This window comes from Saccopteryx leptura, chromosome 6 (assembly GCF_036850995.1).
Source record: "Saccopteryx leptura isolate mSacLep1 chromosome 6, mSacLep1_pri_phased_curated, whole genome shotgun sequence".
Taxonomy (NCBI): domain Eukaryota; kingdom Metazoa; phylum Chordata; class Mammalia; order Chiroptera; family Emballonuridae; genus Saccopteryx; species Saccopteryx leptura.
The window spans coordinates 191,826,634-191,849,166 of NC_089508.1; the positions used below are offsets into that span (position 1 = coordinate 191,826,634).

General features: G+C 44.9%; 1 protein-coding gene across 1 annotated transcript in view; it reads right to left on the reverse strand.

Moving 5' to 3' along the window:
* Positions 1 to 21,823, reverse strand: part of EIF2AK1 (eukaryotic translation initiation factor 2 alpha kinase 1) — a 38,896-nt gene extending 17,073 nt beyond the window's left edge. The window contains exons 1-10 of the mRNA XM_066342314.1: positions 21,609 to 21,823; positions 17,894 to 18,052; positions 14,240 to 14,373; positions 12,111 to 12,148; positions 10,981 to 11,083; positions 10,381 to 10,461; positions 8,129 to 8,228; positions 7,003 to 7,060; positions 5,657 to 5,981; positions 3,102 to 3,213 (exon numbers count right to left, since the gene is read on the reverse strand). Coding sequence (XP_066198411.1) covers positions 3,102 to 3,213; positions 5,657 to 5,981; positions 7,003 to 7,060; positions 8,129 to 8,228; positions 10,381 to 10,461; positions 10,981 to 11,083; positions 12,111 to 12,148; positions 14,240 to 14,373; positions 17,894 to 18,052; positions 21,609 to 21,726 — 1,228 coding nt within the window. The 5' untranslated portion in view covers positions 21,727 to 21,823. The remainder of the gene's footprint in view (positions 1 to 3,101; positions 3,214 to 5,656; positions 5,982 to 7,002; positions 7,061 to 8,128; positions 8,229 to 10,380; positions 10,462 to 10,980; positions 11,084 to 12,110; positions 12,149 to 14,239; positions 14,374 to 17,893; positions 18,053 to 21,608) is intronic.
* Positions 21,824 to 22,533: the final 710 nt, after the last annotated feature.

Genomic DNA, 22,533 nt, shown 5'->3' on the forward strand with positions numbered 1-22,533 from the left:
GGCAAAGCATCACCCCTGATGGGCATGCCGGGCGGATCCTGGTCAGGCGCATGCGGGAGTCTGTCTGACTGCCTCCCCGTTTCCAGCTTCGGAAAAATGGAAGAAAAAACAAACAAACAAAAAAACATCAACCTAGGCCCTGGCTGGTCTGCTCAGTGGATAGAGCATCAGCCTGATGTATGGACATCTCAGGTTTGATTCCCAGTCAGGGCACACAGGGGAAACAACCATCTGCTTCTCTCCCCTTCCCTTTTCTCCCTCTTCCCATCTTGTAGCCAGTGGCTCAACTGGTATCCCCAGGTGCTGAGGATAGCTTGGTTAGTCCAAGCACATCAGCCTCAGGCACTAAAAATAAGTCAGCTGATTTAAGCATCGGCCCAAGACAGGGATTGCCCTGTGGATCCAAGTCGGGGTACATGTGAGTCTGTCTCACTATCTCCCCTCCTCACCTAAAAAACAAAACAAAACACCAACCCATTACTGACCTTCAAGAAAAGAACACTGCATACTAATAAAACTTTCAGTTACACTACCTAGCATACAACATAGGGATGTGTATATGCACACACACGTGTATAAGCAATGATTCCACTGTAAGTGCCTCTCCTATGACTCTCCTCACCCTGAAGTGACAAACCTCCTGCCTGGGTAGGAATTTAAGAAGGGCTTTTCAATATGGTATAATTAATGCACCAATATTGATACAAGCCCACAGTTTATTCAGATTTCCATGCTTTTAACCTGATGTCCTATTTCTGTTCGGGGTCCTAACCAGGACACCATACTACATCTAGTTGTCATGTCTCCTGAAGCTCCTGTGGTCTGTGACAGTCTCTCAGAATGTTCATGTTTACGATAACCTTGAGAATTTCGAGAAGTACTAGCAGGGCATTTTGTAGAATACCCCTTGGTTGGGATTTGTCTGATGTTTTTCTCATGATTCAACTGGGGCTACTGGTTTGGGGAGAAAGACCAGACCAGAGATACAGTGTCCTCTCATCGTATCTTATCAAGAGGACAAACTATCAACATAAGTTATCACTGTTGATGTTAGCCTTAATCTCTGAGGTGGTATTTGTCAGCTTTCTTTACTGTAAAGTTTTCTTTTATGACATCTTTTTAAAGTTCCCCAAGTGATTCCAATGTGCAGCCCAAGCTGAGAATCACTGTTATAATATTTTGAAAATACCAACCTGACAATATTTCAAGAGGAAATGCAATTGCAGGGGAGGGACGGCGACTGGGACCTTGAGGAACACAAACTTTTGACCACATGCCTTCCTAGAAAAGCTTCTTTAAAGGTTTCTTTTTGTAAGAGCACCACATTTTCAGGTTAAAAAAATAATAAAACTATTTACTTAAAAAATTTAAGAACATCTTTTCTGCCAAAAATCATTTACCTAGCCTAACCAGGCAGTGGCGCAGTGGACAGAGCGTCGGACTGGGATGTGGAAGACCCAGGTTCAAGACCCCGAGGTCGCCAGCTTGAGCGCGGCTCATCTGGTTTGAGCAAAGCTCAGCAGCTTAGACACAAGGTCGCTAGCTTGAGCAAGGGGTTATACAATCTGCTATAGCGCCACGGTCAAGGCACATATGAGAAAGCAATCAATGAACAACTAAGGTGTTGCAACGAAAAACTGATGATTGATGCTTCTCATCTCTCTCTCCCTTCCTGTCTGTCTGTTCATATCTATCCCTCTCTCTGACTCTCACTGTCTCTGGAAAAAAAAAAAATCATTTACCTAAATTCTAGCACATTACTGCTTCAACATCAACAAACTTTGTATCACAGAGAAAATTAACTTCACTTATTTGCTTTTGAAAAATGTTGGCATAATTGTTTCTTTGGTTTAAAAAAGGTGATACCCCCCCTCTAAAGCATCTGGAGACCCAGTCCCACACTTACAGACCCACGGCGTACTTACAAGCAGACTTGTCCACACACTCCCAGCCCCGCCGGTTTCTCTCCACGACCCAGTCCCGCACTTACAGACCCACGGGGTACTTACACACAGACTCGTCCACACACTCCCGGCCCCGCCGGTTTCTCTCCACGACCCAGTCCCGCACTTACAGACCCACGGGGTACTTACACACAGACTCGTCCACACACTCCCGGCCCCGCCGGTTTCTCTCCACGACCCAGTCCCGCACTTACAGACCCACGGGGTACTTACACGCAGACTCGATCACACACTCCCGAACCCGCCGGTTTCTCTCCACGACCCAGTCCCGCACTTACAGACCCACAGGGTACTTACAAGCAGACTTGTCCACACACTCCCGGCCCCGCCGGTTTCTCTCCACGATCCAGTCCCGCACTTACAGACCCACGGGGTACTTACACGCAGACTCGATCACACATTCCCAGCCCCGCCGGTTTCTCTCCACAACCCAGTCCCGCACTTACAGACCCACGGGGTACTTACACACAGACTCGTCCACACACTCCCGGCCCCGCCGGTTTCTCTCCACGACCCAGTCCCGCACTTACAGACCCACAGGGTACTTACACGCAGACTCCACCACACACTCTCGGCCCCGCCGGTTTCTCTCCACGACCCAGTCCCGCACTTACAGACCCACAGGGTACTTACACGCAGACTCGTCCACACACTCCCGGCCCCGCCGGTTTCTCTCCACGATCCAGTTCCGCACTTACAGACCCACGGGGTACTTACACACAGACTCGACCACACACTCCCGGCCCCGTTGGTTTCTCTCCACGACCCAGTCCCGCACTTACAGACCCACGGGGTACTTACACGCAGACTCGTCCACACACTCCCGGCCCCGCCGGTTTCTCTCCACGACCCAGTCCCGCACTTACAGACCCACGGGGTACTTACACGCAGACTCGATCACACACTCCCGAACCCGCCGGTTTCTCTCCACGACCCAGTCCCGCACTTACAGACCCACGGGGTACTTACACGCAGACTCGTCCACACACTCCCGGCCCCGCCGGTTTCTCTCCACGACCCAGTCCCGCACTTACAGACCCACGGGGTACTTACACGCAGACTCGTCCACACACTCCCGGCCCCGCCGGTTTCTCTCCACGACCCAGTCCCGCACTTACAGACCCACGGGGTACTTACACGCAGACTCGTCCACACACTCCCGGCCCCGCCGGTTTCTCTCCACGATCCAGTCCCACAGGGAGAGCTCACACAGCTGCATCTGGATGTGCAGCATCAGGTGGTACTGCACCTAGGGGCGACAGGACACTGGCTCCCATCTCTGCTCGACCGACACTCTTCATTCAGTTAGCCAACAAGGACTCACTTGCCTACTCTGGGCCAAGCACTAGCCTCAGAGACGAGAACAGAGGTGACAGACACAGGCCTGCCCAAGAGGCCCAAAGTCTAGTGAAAAAGGTGAAGGAAAGCAATATTTAACACTGTGTGTCATAATCCAAATGACAGGGATATGGCTGCTGGAGTCAGGCATGCGTCAAAAGGCAGAAGCTCTCCAATGTGACACAGGCACTGAAACCGTCTGGTCTGCTCACTACATAAAAGTTTTGAAAGCTAAGATCAAGTGTCAAAAAATGGCTGTATGGCCCTGGCCAGTTGGCTCAGCGGTGGAGCGTCGGCCTGGCGTGTGGGGGACCCGGGTTCGATTCCCGGCCAGGGCACATAGGAGAAGCGCCCATTTGCTTCTCCACCCCCCCCCCCATCCTTCCTCTCTGTCTCTCTCTTCCCTCCCGCAGCCAAGGCTCCATTGGAGCAAAGATGGCCCGGGCGCTGGGGATGGCTCCTTGGCCCCTGCCCCAGGCGCTGGAGTGGCTCTGGTCGCTGCAGAGCTACGCCCCGGAGGGACAGAGCCTCGCCCCTGGTGGGCGTGCCGGGTGAATCCCGGTCGGGCGCATGCGGGAGTCTGTCTCTCTCCCCGTTTCCAGCTTCAGAAAAATACAAAAATACAAAAAATAAAAATAAAAATAAATTTAAAAAAATGGCTGTATGGCCTGACCAGGCGGTGGCACAGTGGATAGAGCGTCAGACTGGGATGCGGAAGACCCAGGTTCGAGACCCCAAGGTTGCCAGTTTGAGCGCGGGCTCATCTGGCTTGAGCAAAAAGCTCGCCAGCTTGGATCCAAGGTCGCTGGCTCGAGCAAGGGGTTATTCGGTCTGCTGCAGGCCCACGGTCAAGGCACATGAGAAAGCAATCAATGAACAACTAAGGTGTCGCAATGTGCAACAAAAAACTAATGATTGATGCTTCTCATCTCTCCGTTCCTGTCTGTCTGTCCCTGTCTATCCCTCACTCTCACTCTGACTCTGTTTCTGTAAAAAAAAAAAAAAAAAAAAAATGGCTGTACGGTATTCGGTTACTCTGTGTATAATCCCACAGTATAGACGCACTCTGGATGACTTCAGATTGTACACAGCAATAACTTAACCCAGAAAAGGTAAGCAACAATGGAGTTCACTGCAGCCCACTGGTTTAGGCATCAAGAAAATTTTCCACATTTATTACAGAGAAAGAAAGCTATTCTGATTAAAAGTCCCTCAAATCTAACTCCTCTGTATCCAAGTGAACCTATTCCAAGTTTCATGTTTCATAAAAAACAAACACAAAAACAACACATGTCCCTGACCTGTGGAGGCTCTGTGGATAAAGCATCAACCTGGAATGCTGAGGTCACCAGTTCAAAATCCTAGGCTTGCTCAAGGCACATGTAAGAAGCAACTATGAACTGATGCTTCCTACTCCTTCCCCCACCCCCGGCTTTCTCTCTTTCTCAAATCAATAAAAGAAACATAATAAAAAATAAAAAGAAAGAAAACACACATACATGGCCACATATTTTTGACAGGAGTTAATTCTGCATGTGTATACAGTCTTGTAACCGGATCTGACCAGTTATGTGCAGACCCTGTTAATGTTCAAGTGTTTTTTAACATACTACTTGATAGTTGGTGAGAGTACATGGGAGTCTCACCGGCAGGTCTGTGTAACCATCAACAAAAGTCTCCTGAAAACCAACCTGGTAATCCTATTTGGACCCTCTTTAAAGCTATGCTCCAAACGTAGAATATCTTTCCACATAAATACGTATTTACAGTGTGATGCTAACACAACAGAAACAGAGTGCACGACACCCCCACTCCAGGGCATGTCAATGAGAGGATCTAGAGCAGTGGTCCCCAACCCCCGGGCCGCGGACCGGTACCAGTCCGTGGGCCATTTGGTACCGGTCCGCAGAGAAAGAATAAATAACTTACATTATTTCCGTTTTATTTATATTTAAGTTTGAACGATGTTTCATTTTTAAAAAATGACCAGATTCCCTCTGTTACATCCATCTAAGACTTAAGACTCACTCTTGACGCTTGTCTCGGTCATGTGATACATTTAGCCGTCCCTAAAGGCCGGTCCGTGAAAATATTTTCTGACATTAAACCGGTCCATGGACCAAAAAGGGTTGGGGACCACTGATCTAGAGGAAAGAATGAGCCAGAAAAAAATGAGTTCAGTACGTGAGAGAGGGGAGACCAAATACAGGGGACCATGGAAAGAAGAGACCACTCAGGGTGGGAGGGCTACTGCAGAGAGAGGGAGGCGCGCCCGGCAGGAACTCAGCGGAGGAAGAGGGGAGGTCATATCCAATCCCAACAGGAAATCGGGAGGTTCTGGGAAAGGAATCTACCTCTGTCTGTCCCACCAAGTTCAAGTTTTCTTCAGAAGATTCCCCAGTGGATGTGAAATTCCCTAAGTCTGAATTAAGCTTAAGCGGCCGCTGTTTCTCAACAGCTGATCTGGAAGACAACTCAGCCAAGCCATTTTCTTGGAGCTCAATGGATGATTCTAATTCACTGTCGTCTCTTATGACTAAATTGGTTGTGTAGTTCACCAATCTGTTTTCCTGATTTTCAATGCCAGGTTCTCCAAAGGATTCTTCTTTTTCTGAGGTAGACTCGGCAAAAATAATGGATGAGCCGTTACTTTCATCATTTTTAACATCATGTTGATCTCTGGAGAAAAAAAAAACCAGTAAAAATAATAATCAATGTAAAAAAAGATCAAGAGTAACTCAATTAAAAAAAAAAAAAAGAGTGCCCTGGCTGGTTGGCTCAGTGGTAGAGCGTCGGCCTGGCGTGCAGGAGTCCCGGGTTTGATTCCCGGCCAGGGCACACAGGCATCTGCTTCTGCACCCCTCCCCCTCTGTCTCTCTCTTCCCCTCCTGCAGCCAAGGCTCCATTGGAGCAGAGTTGGCCTGGGCGCTGAGGATGGCTCTGTGGCCTCTGCCACAGGCGCTAGAATGGCTCTGATTGCGGCAGAGCGACGCCCCAAGATGGGTAGAGCATCACCCCCTGGTGGGCATGCCAAGTGGATCCCGGTCGGGCGCATGCGGGAGTCTGTCTGACTGCCTCCCCGTTTCCAACTTCGGAAAAATACAAAAAAAAAAAAAAAAAAAAAGTAATTCAACTGTTCCTTCAAGTCTACATGAACCTAACTGGTAAAATCCTAAAAAAAAAAAAAAAAAAAAAAAAAAGGTATCAAATCTACTGAGCAGCCACCTTCCTATAAAAGACTGGCAGGCGCCCCAGCTGGCGGAGCAGGGGACAGAGCCTTCTCCTGGAGCACTGGCTCGAGCCCAGTCACCCATCCCGGGGTCACCAGCCTGTTCCAGAGGGCGCCAGCTCAACCCCAAGGGTGCCTACACAACCCCCGGGGTCGCAGGTTCAAGCCTGGCTCAGGACACATAGGAGAAGCAATCAATAGCACAACTAAGTGGAACAAAAAGTTGATGCTTCTCCCCCTTTTTGTCCCTCCCTCCCCCTCCCCTTCATCTCTCTCTCAAAAAAAAAAAAAAAAAGTAAAATACTGACAAAAAATAACTGAGGGGAGGAAATAATTTAACATTTCATAATGAAAATAAAAAAAAACAAAAAGTCTCAAACACTTCTGAGCTCCTAATAACAAAAGACAAAGGCTCCCACTGCAGGTGAGAGGACATCGCTAACCGGTAAAGGCCACCAGCAGCCCACATACCTGTCATCCTCCGAGCTAGAGATCACTTTCAAAGACGGCAACTGAAAAGAGATTCTCTCTGCCGAACAAACACAAAAACAAATCTTCAAGCAGCCCAATTTTCTAATTTAAGTCAAAGGCAGAACTAAAAATATACAAATAATACCAAATGGAACTACCTGGCTAAAAAATGTCATGACCAAATGTCATGGCAAAGTCAAGTATGAGTTTATTCAAATGACTGGCACATTTTAAGAACTATAAAACAGCTGTTCCACTATTCAAAGGATCAGCAAACTCTCTGTGCAGGACTGGTAATAAATATTTTAGGTTTTTCAGGCCCTAAGAGACTGCTACAGCTACTCAACTCTGCTGTTATAATACAAAAGCAACACATACAATACGTGTGCACGTGCCTATGTTCTAATAAACTGTACTTATTGGCACTAAAATGTAGAATTCAGCCCTAGCAGGAAAGCTCAGTTGGTTAGAGTCAATCGGAACTGCAGAGGTTGCTGGTTTGATCCCTGGTCAGGGCACATACAGGAACAGATTGATGTTCCTGTCTCTCTCTCCTTTTCTCTCTCTAAAATCAAAAACCATTTTTTTAAAAATATAGAATTCATATAATTTCCACAAAATATTTTTCTTTTGATGCCTTTTAATATTTTTTAAAATGTAAGGGGAGCCTGACCAGGTGGTGGTGCAGTGGATAGAGCGTCGGACTGGGATGCGGAAGGACCCAGGTTCGAGACCCCGAGGTCGCCAGCTTGAGCGGGCTCATCTGGCTTGAGCAAAGAGCTCACCAGCTTGGACTCAAGGTCGCTGGCTCCAGCAGGGGGTTACTCAGTCTGCTGAAGGCCCGCGGTCAAGGCACATGTGAAAAAGCAATCAATGAACAACTACGAAGTCGCAACGCGCAACGAGAAACTGATGATTGATGCTTCTCATCTCTCTCCGTTCCTGTCTGTCTGTCCCTGCCTATCTCTGCCTTTGTAAAAAAAATAAAATAAAATAAAATAAATAAATAAAATGCAAGGGGAACAAAGTCGTTCTCAGTTTATGGGATGCACAAACACAGGAGTAGGCCAGATCTGGCCGACGGGCTGGGCTTTGCCAACCTTCAACTCGAACCCGAACTGCTTACCTTGCATTTGGACCAAATGAACATGCTCTATCCACGCAGTGTGATAGCCTACAATGTTAGGGTGCTGCAGCCCCGCCAGCACCTTCACCTCCCGGAGTACCTAGGGAGACAGACACACACTCAGATGAGGCTTTACTGACAGTTTGTTCAATGATCATGGTGTCAATACCACTTGGTTCCAGAGCAAACAGTAAAAGTCCTCTGTGCAGACAATCTCAACTATTAACATAATGGGAATGCCTTTCTGAGAGACCAGTGCAATTGCTAACACCACTAAACTTACATGTGTACAGCACTTTATATTTTGCATAGTTCATTTATAAACATTCTCCTATAAGGAAGTCCAGTCCACAAGGTAAATAAAACCATGTTGTCATGACTATTTCAAAGACAGAGACAGAAGTGGCTTAGAGGACTACGTCATTTGCCCAGGTGACACCGAATGTCAGATAGAAGACTGGGACCTGGACTGAACTCATGTTTTTATAAAATGAGTTGTACTGTATACGAATAATTTAGTTAAAAAATTAATTCCCCCCTCAATGAACTGAAATGTGGTCAGAAATGTCTATAAAAAATTAAGTCAAGGCCCAAGACAAGTAGCTCAGTTAGATAGAGCATTGTCCCAATATGCCAAGGTTATTTATGGGTTTGATCCCGTCAGGGCACATACATGAAGCAATCAATGAATGCACAACTAAGTGGAACAACAAATCAGTGTTTCTCTCTCTCTTTCAAATCAATAAAATATTTTTTTTAAAAATTAAGTCAAATAAAAATTTAGTCTTGCTGTTTATGTTACTATATAACCCAGGGGTTGGGAACCTATGGCTTGCGAGCCAGATGTGGCTCTTTTGATGGCTGCATCTGGCTCGCAGACAAATCTTTAGTAAAAAAAAAAAGTTAAAAATATAAAATATTCTCACGTATTACAATCCATTCATTTCCTACCGCTCCATGTTCATGGTTGCGGGTGGCTGGAGCCAATCACAGCTGTCCTCTGGGACAACACCAAATTTTTATTGGATAATGCGTAACGTACATGGGTCGTTGTATGGCTCTCACGGACTTACATCTTTATTATATGCGGCTTAAGTGTCTGTTTGTCGCCGATAGCTTATTGGTTGCTTGCGTAACTGTACTAGCCAATGGGGTGAAGTTGCCACGGCTGAACGCAAATTGAGCGTGTCAGGGGGAAGGTGAACATTTGTTTGCATTGGCAATCATCTGTTTTACATAAAAACTACGTCTTAACGTAATTTCTTTTAAGAATGCCTCCTAGAAAATACAGCACTAAAGAGGAGAGAAAAGGAGCTAAAGCTGCACAAAAACGGCTTTCTCAACAAAAAGAAACCACTGAGCAGAGAAAGACAAGGCTTGCTTCAGTCACAGAGCAAATGCGTCTTTCTCGGCAAAATGAGACTGATGAGCATAGAGAAACAAGGCTTGCCTCAGATGCAAGACAAAAAAGCCTGCCTCGACAAAATGAGTCCCTTGAACAAAGGCAGGAGAGAAATGCAAAAAAAACGACAGAGTAATGCTGACCGAAACGCAAAAAGGATTAAAACAGTTTCAAACGGAGAAACTTTAATTTTTGAGCATTCCTTTGGTGACGTGAATATTAAATGTGAACACTGTCAGTCCTTAAACTTCAAGTTAGAAACTAATCGATTTGACCGTGGCAAGAAAGGATTTTCTCAATGTTGCAAGTACAGAAACATTGTAGTTCCACTAACTGAGAATTATCCACCACTCTTGAATAAATTATTGACTAATCATCATTATTATTTAAATCACCTTTATTTATTGAGCTAGCAGTGGCTCTTAAGAAATGTACCGCCAGTGGTTTCCTTCACTGCACTCTACTTTAAGCAATTAAGCAAGTAGAAGGGGGAAACTCCGTGAGGCACTAAGCAAAGGGGCGTCCTCGCTGCCTGCCCTGGGTAATTCAGTTTGAATTAGCAGACACCTTTGCACAAATCATTTTAATTACAATTTATAATATCTAGAACAGCGGTCATTTCGTATGACCGCCGGGCTTTCTAGTTTGAAAATATGTGGCATTTATGGCTCTCTCAGCCAAAACGGTTCCCGACCCGATATAACCCATTACTATAACCCAACTGGTATTTGCCAAATACACACATACACATACAGAAACACAAACACTTTCTCTCCCCCCTCTCAAAACACTTTCAAAACAAACTTAAAATACTCAATTATTCAAAATAAATAAATTCTGAAAATCTTACCTTCATACAATCTGTCTTAGTTGCACCCTTAATCAGGATTTTTTTAATAGCATAATATTGACCATCTAATTTATTCCTGACCTAAAAAGTAGAGGGAAAGACAAAATATATCATGTCATTAAATTTCAACTGAATAAAGTTCTTTTAACCTGAACTTAGATAATCCAAGCTAGCCAAAGGGATAAAATTCAGCGAAAGACACGTGTCCTCTTGACTATATTCAGGGAAGTGGGCGGGGTCAGCTAGACTAGAAGCTTCTCAAACAGCACTAAAAGCCCTCCTCCCAGAAGCTCCAGGTCTGAAGAATGGGAGCCCAGGCGAAAGGGCTGCCAAACCCAAATCACAGCACCACAGTTCATTTTAAGTTAAAATTAACTAGAGTACAAAACTCAAAGTTTCCAAAACTCACCTATACACCCCCCACAATGTGGTTAGGAAAAAAATGAAAATCTGCCCACTTCCCCATAAATGACAAATCTTAATGAAAAGTAAGTATAAATGATTTCTAGGAATTTTCCTTTGCGTACTTTAAATAATGACATCTTCTCAAAAGTACACTTATTTAGAGCAGTCGGTAAAAAAGAACATATGAAAAACAACCTTGTACACTCGTCCATATCCGCCTTTTCCTAAGATGGCGAGCTCTTCGAATTCATTTAAGTAACGTGAAGTTTGTGCTTCCAAGGCTACTTCCTCCCTTGATCTGAAAGTTAAAGACAGTCAGTAGTAAAACTTGAGAGCATCAAAATCAACAACAACAGAACAAGAGAGCATCGCAATGTTCTAGGGCAGTGGTCCCCAACTTTTGGGCCACGGACCAGTTTAATGTCAGAAAATATTTTCACGGACCAGCCTTTAGGGTGGGACGGATAAATGTATCACGTGACCGAGACAAGCGTCAAGAGTGAGTCTTAGACAGATGTAACAGAGGGAATCTAGTCATTTTTAAAAAATAAAACATCGTTCAGACTTAAATATAAATAAAACAGAAATAATGTAAGTTATTTATTCTTTCTCTGCGGACCGGTACCAGTCCGTGGCCGGGGGTTGGGGGCCACTGCTCTAGGGCACTTCATGTTCGCTGTGTGACTACTAACGAACCTGCCAGCCTGGTTCATCACTAAATCGTGGCAATTTGGAGAGGATGAGTAAAAGCAAATCTTTCGCTTTCTATGAAGAAAACACTCGCTAAACAAACCTACAGAGTAATGAAGATAGCAAGAGGTCATTAATCTATTTTACGTATTTTACCAGTGATTAGTAGTCACTAACAAGAAGTTGATTACTGGAGCTCAGTAATAAAGTCACTTAAATTTCGTAACAATCCAGATAAGTTACAGATTTTTACACTAATCTTTCCTAAATATAGCTGAAATTCAATGATTTTCTCCTAAGAGACTGAATTAAGGGTTGGCAGAATGGAATCCAGAGAATGAGGGGAACACGGGATCATAAAGGAGGAAAAATTAAAAAAGAAAAAAGAAGCTTCAAAAAACTTTTTCAGGAGCAAAAAGAAGATTAAAAAAATTTAAAGGAGGGAAATGAGAAGTAAAGCAAATCTTGGGGCAGCAATTTAATTTGTTTAAAACAAATTTTTAATTTTCATAAACTATACTTGCTACAGTATTTCATAACCCAAAACTATTTCTGATTAAATTTGTTAATTCTTAATCTTGACTTCTTTAGGATAGTTCTATCTTTACATAACCACGAAAGTATTTAATACATACCTGATCTTCTGGATATGAGAGTTATCCTCACAAGGATCCTAAAATCAAAAAATTATTTTTAAAAGCATTCTGAAAATTTTATGGAATAAAGAACCCATGAAACTTCAATGTCATATTAACAGTCCCAAATGCTTACATGGTATTAAAAAAAAAAAGCCTGACCAGGTGGTGGCACAGTGGATAGAGAGTCGGACTGGGATGCCGAGGACCCAGGTTCGAGACCCCAAGGTCACCAGCTTGAGCACTGGCTCATCTGGTTTGAGCAAAAGCTCACCAGCTTGGACCCAAGGTCGCTGGCCCAAGCAAGGGGTTACTCGGTCTGCTGAAGGCCCACGGTCAAGGCACATATGAGAAAGCAATCAATGAACAACTAAGGTGTCGCAAAAAAAAAAACAAAAAAAAACACTGATGATTGATGCTTCTCATCTCTCTCCATTCCTGTCTGTCCCTGTCTATCCCTCTCTCTGACTCTCTCTCTGTCTCTGTAAAAAAAAAAAAAAAAAAAGACTCATGGCTTTTTCAGCATTACCTAAAAGTTTACAGTTGAAAATACTTCTCTTGCCTGACCTGCGGTGGCGCAGTGGGATAAAGCATCGACCTGGAAATGCTGAGGTTGCCGGTTTGAAACCTTGGGCTTGCCCGGTCAAGGCACATATGGGAGTTGATGCTTCCTGCTCCTCTCCTTTCTCTCTCTCTCTTCCCCCCTCTAAAAATCAATAAATAAAAAATCAATAAATGAAAAATAAAAAAAAATAGAAAGAAGATGCCTTCCAATTTAAAAAAAAAAAAAAAAAAAAAAAAAGAAAATACTTCTCTTACCAGATTACTGGTAAAAAAAAGCTACCATGTATTCTTGCTCCAGGGACAAAGCTGAGACTGCACCAAGGAGCTCCAGCAGCAAATACTGTTGAGTTTTACCTTCAAAACATGCAGAAATAGCCTGACCAAGCGGTTGCGCAGTGGATAGAGCGTCGGACTGGGATGCAGAGGACCCAGGTTCGAGACCCCGAGGTCACCAGCTTGAGCGCGGGCCCATCTGGTTTGAGCAAAAGCTCACCAGCTTGGACCCAAGGTCGCTGGCTCCAGCAAGGGGTTACTCAGTCTGCTGAAGGCCCATGGTCAAGGCACATATGAGAAAGCAATCAATGAACAACTAAGGTGTTGCAATGCTCAATGAAAAACTAATGATTGATGCTTCTCATCTCTCCGTTCCTGTCTGTCTGTCCCCGTCTATCCCTCTCTCTCACTCTCTGTCTCTGTAAAAAAAAATAAATAAATAAATAAATTTAAAAAAAAAAAAGCATGCAGAAATTGACTTCTCACGTCTCTACGGCTACCACCTATTCCTAGCCGCCACCATCTCTTCTTGCCTGTCCCTCTACTTCTGCCCTTGGCCCCCAGAGTCTATTCTCAACACAGCAACTGGTTGACCCCATTAAAACATAAATCAGATGATGTCACTCATCTGCTCAAAACCCAACAATGCTCCCTGTTTACTGAGTAAAAACCAAAGACATGACGGTGGTCTCACTACCCAGCTCCTCGAAAACCGACTCCGCCCCTCACGCTCCTCTTTGATGGCTCCAGCCATGTGGCTGCCCGTCAGCGCCACGCCCCAAACACCTCCACAGCTCTGGCTGGGGAGTCCCTGGGGAGTCCCTGTGCCCCTGCTAGGGTGCTTGTGTTCCAGACTATCTGCCTGGCTCCTTCTCTCAACCTCAGCTCCTGACTTACTGAGTCTCAGGGAGGCCCTCCCAGCCACCCTCTGTAAGTCACACATTCTCTGAGTCCCTTCTCTGCTTCACGTTTCTCCTTAACACTGACCACCGTCTAGCCCTCCACTTATATTTACAGCGTTTTATTTTTCCATTGTTTCCAGGCCTCTTCACAACAGAAACTCTATGAGGGCTGGGATCCGGTCTATTCCGCTCACGACTCACACCCCAACACATACAGAAGAGCCAAACACATAGTAGTCATTCATGAATCATTGTTCAATAAACAAATTCAAGTTAACATTTTTATCAACCTGCATTATAACCAGGATTTCGTAACGCTTTAAAATATAGTCCTCTTGAAATACGTAAAAATGTTTCTGTCGCATACAAAGCAGGTGTTCTAGGGCTTACCTGACGAACTTTCTCTTTAGCGGACCTCATTAAATGAGTGATGGCTCGGTTGTGATGTAGTCTCAGCGAGCTAAACTCATCACTACAGCTGAAAGAAGACAGCAGCCCCATCTTGATAAAGGTCTGACAAAGTACTAGAGAGAGAATACAGAAAATAATCAGGCCATCAATAAAGTGGCTATTTTCAAGAGTACACAGAGCATACAGGGTAATAATAATAACCTCTATGAGAAAAAAGTTACATTGCCCTGGCTGGTTAGCTCAGTCTGTTAGAAGGTTGTCCCGAAACACCAAGGTTACAAGTTTGATCCCTGGTCAGGGCATATACAGGAAGCGACCAATGAGTGCACAATTAAGTGGAACAACAAATGAATACTTCTCTCTTATTCTCTCTCTCCTCTTTCCTCTCTCTCTCTCTCTCTCTAAAATAAATAAATCAATAAAAAAATGGTTTTCAATTTGTTAAAAAGAGAAAAATGTTACGTTTAGACATGCACTACAATTTGGGGATGAATCCTGTAAAAGTGAAGAAATAATTGGTACACTCATCGGTCAGGAGCACATCTATGATTACTGCTCTGATACTGAACAGTCATTTGCTCACCATTCCTGATTGGTCAGTAGAGTACTAAGCACCACCTTTTTAAAAAGCAAGAAAAATGTAATCAAAGTAGTCTCTGACATTCAAACATACTACACTTTGCAGACAGGCACTGAGATAAGAATAAAGGCAGGAGAACAAATGATTAGAACTGAGTGTTAATTACTGTTTTCTATTATGGAATATCTTTAACCAGCACAGAAAAAGCACATATGCGGTATGTGTACAAAACAAGTACTAGAGAAAGTCAGGTCTGAAGTCACAATACTGGGCTCTGCAGAAGTTTCTACAGAAGTGCTTGTCTAACTCATTCAAGGAATCCAGATCCACAGAGGGTATCTATCTATGCAGAAAACTCTGCTTTCAGATTATCAACTAACTGAATCACATCAAAATCATCTATTTAAATAGACTTTGTTTAAAAACTTATTTAAAAATATTTTAAAGCCCTGCTGATAGTGCAGTGGATAGAGTGCTGTCCTGGAGCACCAAGGTCACTGGTCTGATACTGGGATTGCCAGCTCAATCCCAGGGTCACCAGCTCAACCCTAAGGGCACCAGTTCAAACCCTGTCAGGGCACATATGAGAAGCAATCAATGGGTACACAACTACGTGAAACAACAAGTTGATGCTTCTCTTTCTCCCCCCCTCCAAAAAAAATCTTAAAATCAGTAAGATTTGCAAATTTGCTTTCATTAGGAGCAAGATATCTTTATTAAAATCTTTATAATCTGCTTTTCATTTTCTTCTTTTATAATCTGCTTTTCTATACTGTGAGAGCAATAATTTCTAGCTATAGATGCTTCAGCTCCTACACAATACCCCCTTCTATAAAACCCATCTCCCACCACATATTAGATGATATACATATATTCACCATTTTTCATGTGCCATAAAGTCATGGAAATGATAATCTACCTTTAAGTAAAACACTGCATTCTAAGATCACACAAAGATATCTATTAATTTGAGGATTTCTAACAACAAACAAGACTTGGAAAGAATTTTTTGGTAGAAAAGATCCTTAGACTCTGTGGTTGGAGTTATTAGAGGGCCACATTGATCTCAGTCAATGAGCTGAACAACACACAACACAATTCTGCTCACTTCTGTGCTTACATCTCTCCTATAAGTAACTATGTCAGGAATAAAAATAAACATTTTCAACACCTGTGGTATAATAAGAAACAGACTTGGTCTTAGTCTCTGGTTCCTCGCACACAGCTCCTAAAACTCTTATAATTCCTAAGTGCTCAGGCTGCTTAAAGCAGCTTTTCTAATATTTGGCCTTTGATCCAATCCTGACAGTAGAGCTCCTTGGATCTCCACAGTGATGGATGTCTTTTGCAATGCTAAAACGTGGCTGGGGTCCCCTAGAGCAGTGGTCCCCAAACCTGGGGCTGTGGACCGGTACTGGCCCGTGGGCCATTTGGTACCGGTCTGCAGAGAAAGAATAAATAACTTACATTATTTCCGTTTTATTTATATTGAAGTCTGAACAATGTTTTATTTTTAAAAAATGACCAGATTCCCTCTGTTACATCCGTCTAAGACTCACTCTTGACGCTTGTCTCGTAAGTTCGACAATCATATTTAAAAATTCCAGTTTTTACACCGGTCATTTATTTTGTGCATTTATCCGTCCCACCCTAAAGGCCGGTCCGTGAAAATATTTTCTGACATTAAACCGGTCCGTGGCCCAAAAAAGGTTGGGGACCACTGGTCTAGAAAGCTTCAAGATGACAGCTGGTCACCAGAAAGACCAAGCCGTGATTAGATCAGAACTTTCAGCTCCAGACCCCATTCCCTGGAGAGGGAGAGAGCTGGAGACTGAGTTCATAATGGATCATGCTACATAATGAGGCTTCCCTTAAAATACAGGGTTCAGAGAGCTTCAGGGTACACACATCCAAGTGGCAGCAGAATGGTGCACGCCCACCTCCACAGGGACAGAAGCTCCTGCACTTGGGTCCCTCCCAGACCTCACCCCCTGTGCCTCTTTATCTGGCTGTTCACCTGTATCCGTTTTCAAATCCTTTACTATATAATAAACCTGTAGCATAAGTGTCTCCCTGAGTACTATCAGTCATTATAGCAAATTATCAAAACTGGGGAAAGGAGGAATAGTGGACATCCCAATTTATATGCAAGTCAGACACATGTGTGAGTACCTAAGGGCCTTAGGGACCCACTACTTGCAACTGGCATCTGAACTAAGGGCAGCCTTGTGGGACTGAGCCCTTAACCTGTGGTATATGACAGTAAGTCCATGTAGATAGCGTCAGAATTCAATTATAGGACACCCAGCTAGTGTCAGAGAATTGGTGAGCACAGGAAAAGAAATCCACACATTTAGTGTGTAAAGGAAAACCATTTTCTATTCAACAACACAAAATACTGCTGTTCCAGCGCTCTGGTCAAGAACTGGTTCAGAATGAACACCGTAAGAGAGCTTCACAAATTATGTGAATCATCATGTCATAGATATTTCAATATGCACACTTTTATGGTTATTAATCTTTTGGGGGCCCCAGTAATTATAATCATAAGGAATTACCCAAAGCAAAAATATAAAATGAATTTAAGAAATGTAAACTATTAATACTTATTAAAAATTATTATAGGCCCTGGCCGGTTGGCTCAGCGGTAGAGTGTTGGCCCGGCGTGCAGAAGTCCTGGGTTTGATTCCCAGCCAGGGCACACAGGAGAAGAGCCCATTTGCTTCTCCACCCCTCCTCCTTTCCTTCCTCTCTGTCTCTCTCTTCCCCTCCCGCAGCCAAGGCTCCATTGGAGCAGAGTTGGCCCGGGTACTGAGGACAGCTCCATGGCCTCCACTTCAGGTGCTAGAATGGCTCCAGTTGCAATGGAGCAATGCCCCAAAGGGCAGAGCGTTGCCCCCTGGTGGGCATGCCGGCTGGATCCCGGTTGGGCACTTTTCACTTCGGGGGGGAAAAAAATTATTATATACCCATTCCTTCTCAGCCTCACAGCATTAAATAACATACTACTTTTTCCAAGTTTTATTTAGCAAGATGAATTTATCCTTACTAACATTTAAACACCTGTCTTGAACGGAGTGGGTTTGGCTCATGCACATGGCTCAAGTGTTCCAGCAGGGAAACGAGCAGTAGTTGGTTGGCAACTGCAAAAGGGAAGGTCGGCTGCTGCTGGGGTCCTTTTAATACCTGGAGTTCCGCTGGAACATCCGATTCTGAAAATTAAAAAAGGAAGACAATTGTAATAAATGGTAAATTCTCAGAATGACAAAAAGCACAAAACATAACAGTTGATCTTAGTGGGGTTTATCAAGACAGACTTCTGGAATTGAATTGTGAGTTAAGTTCTGAAAGCTGGAAGACTAGCAGAAAGATACCATTAGAGGAAGGGAGAAGTTTTGGTAGTCATCATGTGCACAAAGGTAGAAACCTGAATGAATATTCAAGCAAACAAGGGAGAACGCCTCCTGTCTGGATGGCTTCCTTCTGTTAAGAGGACAGCCTAGGCCCTTGCTGAGTTGTTCACTTGGTCAGGGTGTCATCCAGACACATCAAGGTTGTGGGTTTGATCCCTGGTCCGGGCACGTACAAGAATAAACCAATGACAGCATGAATGAATGAAACAAATTGATGTTTCTCTTTCTGTCTCCCTTCCTCTCTTTCTCTCTAAAACTCAATAAATTAACAGTTTTTTAAAGTCTGCCTGACCTGTGGTGGGGCAGTGGGTAAAGTGTTGACCTGGAATGCTGAGGTTGCCAGTTCAAAACCCCAGGCTTTCTAGGTCAAAGCACATGGAGAAGCAACTACTATGAGTTGATGCTTACCCCCCCTCCTCTCTCTAAAATAAACAATATCTTTAAAAAAATTTTTTTAAGTTAAAATACATTTTCACTTGCATTTAAACAACATGTATAACCAGGCAGTGGCACAGCAAATAAAAAACATGTATATATACTATATGTACAGACACATATATACGGAATTTTTTTTTCTTTTTTTTTTCTTTTTATTTATTTTTTTATTTTTTTATTTTTTTTGTTTGTTTTTTTCATTTTTCTGAAGCTGGAAACAGGGAGAGACAGTCAGACAGACTCCCGCATGCACCCGACCGGGATCCACCCGGCACGCCCACCAGGGGCGACGCTCTGCCCACCAGGGGGCGATGCTCTGCCCATCCTGGGCGTCGCCATGTTGCGACCAGAGCCACTCTAGCGCCTGAGGCAGAGGCCACAGAGCCATGCCCAGCGCCCGGGCCATCTTTGCTCCAATGGAGCCTTGGCTGCAGGGGGGGAAGAGAGAGACAGAGAGGAAAGCGCGGCGGAGGGGTAGAGAAGCAAATGGGCGCTTCTCCTGTGTGCCCTGGCCGGGAATCGAACCCGGGTCCTCCGCACGCTAGGCCGACGCTCTACCGCTGAGCCAACCGGCCAGGGCTCTTTTTTTTTTTGTATTTTTCTTAAGTTGGAAACGGGGAGGCAGTCAGAGTCCCGCATGCACCAGACCGGGATCCACCTGGCATGCCCACCAGGGGGCAATGCTCTGCCCATCTGAGGTGCCGCTCTGCTGCAATCAGAGTCATTCTAGCGCCTGAGGTAGAGGCCACAGAGCAATCCTCAGCGCCCAGGCAAACTTTGCTCCAATGGAGCCTCGGCTGCGGGAGGGGAAGAGAGAGACAGAGAGGAAGGAGAGGGGGAGGGGTGGAGAAGCAGATGGGCACTTCTCCTGTGTGCCCTGGCCGGGAATCGAACCCAGAACTCCCACACGCCAGGCCAACGCTCTACCACTGAGCCAAACGGCCAGGGCCTATACAGAATTGTTAAAAAGGGTAAGATTAAAATTAGGAGGGTTTCATGCTTCTTTATACTCGTACTTTTTCATGTTCTATAACGAGAAAATTCTACTTTTTAATAAGAAAAAAAAAATTAGCTGGTCCATGGAGTCAAATGAACCTAATATATCAAGAAAATGAATCTGACAATGGGCTTACTGTTGGTCTTCCTTCTAATAAGGGGAGGTGGGGACCAATGACAGTAACTTTGATGAAAGGCTGATGCCCTAGCAGAATCCCAACACAGTAACTCCTGCAGAGTACAGGCTTTAGAGTTACATCTGACTCCATCATTAACTGGCAGGGTGATCTCCTCACATCAGACAGAAGCCCTTCAAGAAACCATGTAAGTACTCCGTTTTTATGTCTACTGCAAATGAAACTCAATTTTTCACAGACCTTACTTTTCCCATGAAAAAATAAATTATGTCTGGATATTCTGAGCCTCTCTGGAAGAAAATGCAATGTGTAAATACAACAGTACTATTAGTAACCTAGGAGAAGGAAACTTTAGAAGGTAATCTAAGATCACACCCTTCAAGAATAATCTTCAGTTTGCAGAAAACCTTATCACAATGCTACAGAAAGGACAGACTTGCGTGTTTATAGCCTGGACTTTTCCTATGACGTAACCCTATGTATGTATTATGGAGCTGCTCTAATATACCACCTTACCTATGGAAAAAATCAGTTTGTCCACTGTAAAATAGTTATCTTACAACTCTCCTCTGTTAATGGCCACCAGTCTGTTTTTGTCTTCCTTGGGAATCAAGAATTACAGGTGGTATAAAGGATAAAAATCAAAGAATTTAAGCGATTAAAACCTTTCAACTCGATTTGCACCTTTAAATCAATTTTAACACATTAACAGTTGTTATGTGCTTCAACTGTGTATTCCCTATAATCATCCTATTTGAACTACCATATAGTAAAAACCTCCCTGTATCAATGCATTCATTCTTTTTTTTTTTCTTTCCTTCTTTCCCTTCTCTTTTTTGTGACAGAGACAGAGAGAGAGACAAGGAGAGGGACAGACAGAGACAGACAGACAGGAAGGGAGAGAGATGAGAAGCATCAATTCTTCATTGCGGTTCCTTCGTTGTTCAATGATTGCTTTCTCTCAATGCATTCATTCTTGATAGCAAAATTTAATTTTCAAAACTGCCAAAACAGCCCTGTCCGGAGAGCTCAGCTGGTGATAGCGTCATCTGAAGGTGCCTAGAATTACCGGTGTGGCACATGCAGGAATCAACCAGCGAATGCATGGATGGGTGCAACAACGGATCAGTGTCTCTTTCCCTTTCTCTCAAAAGTCAATAAATAAAACATTTTCAATAAAGGTAAATTTCAAAAAGAAAACTGGTAGCAATTAAAGAGCCTACTGCACAAAACACTGGATACTTGAGAATGCTTGTCAATGTTTTAAGCACTCCTCACTTGATGTCGTTCAAGAACTTGACAGACTTAACACCGTATGTCCCAGTAAAACCCAAACCTCAAGAAAACGGGCATTTTTCTTGTGTAGCCGAAGAGAAGTCTTTATAGCTGTGAAGCAAGACAAGACACGCAACAAATCAAAGCTCAATCCAAACCGGTTTCTGCGCGCACCATCTGCAAAGTCCCAACCTAGGAGCAGACAAAGCTCCTGCTCACCGCCCGACCAAACCACCGGGCCTGGGGGCCTGGGAGCTGGAAAGGCCCGCGGACGCCCCGAGTCCGCGGGGGAGACCGAGAACAGAAACGTGAACAAACGAGCGGGTCTCCCACACCCGTTTCAGTACCTGTTTACACTGCCCAGAGGGCCCGCCCCGCCCGCCGCCCTCCGCACCGCATCGCCGGGGCCCCCGCCCAGTCTGCCCAGGCCCCGCAGCGACCCTCGCTGCATCCGGGAACTCAAGCGGACGCGGGGTAAAGGGAGGGCCGCCGCGGCCTTTCGGGTCCCTCACCATCATACTTGGGGTCCGAGCTCTCCGTCGGGAAATCGATGGCAGGCGGCGCAAGGGCAGCCCTCGCCCCGTCCTCCTCGGCCTCGCGCTCCGGTGCGTCGGAGCTGCCCCCCAGCATCGCGGGCCCCGCGTGGGCCGCAGCCCAGCCCGCCCACCAGCCCAGAGCCGCTCACTGCGCTCCCCCAGCCGCGATCGCCAACAAACCCGGAAGTAGCCCCGCGGAGCGGAAGTCCCGCCCGGCCGCCCCGTTCGCCTCTGTAAAGGGGCGGGGCCTGCCGCGGGCCCCGCCTTTTCCTGAAGGACGCGCTGTTCTCCCAAGGACGCCCCCCAGGCCCAGGCATCCTGGTGGGCTGTTACTTGGGCAGCATGCTGGGTACTCCCCACACCCGGGTAATCCACGCTCCCGGTTGCCTCTGCTCGGTGTCCTCGATACGTGAGCACCCTCCGTTGAATCAGAGCGCTCACATCTCACGCCAAGACTTGGGTACAACGCTGTTAAGAATCCGGTGTTTGCAAAAATTGTAACCCAAATGTTTACTTTTTGCAGACACAACAGGGACTCTGTCATTAATTTTAAAAAGAGGGGGGGAAAAATCAAAAGCATCTACAAGACCCGTGTCAATGAGAACTGAACCTATTTTGGTCAACCGTTAAACCACACAAAAAGGGAAATGACAACCAGATTCCAAAAAGAAATACAACAAAAATTCCACTTGTTTTGAAGCTAAGCTTTCAACTGAAATTTTAAACCTGAGACAGTCTTTTCCAAGTGACTCCACGGCCACACTAGATTAATTTTTTGAAGCCCTTATCTTCAAATTTCCTCCCTTTTTGACCCGTGGAGATGTCGCTGATGACTTGGTCTCCAACACAATGCTCTTGGAAATAATTCTTAGAGCGCAGATCAGTTTAACTGTAATACAAG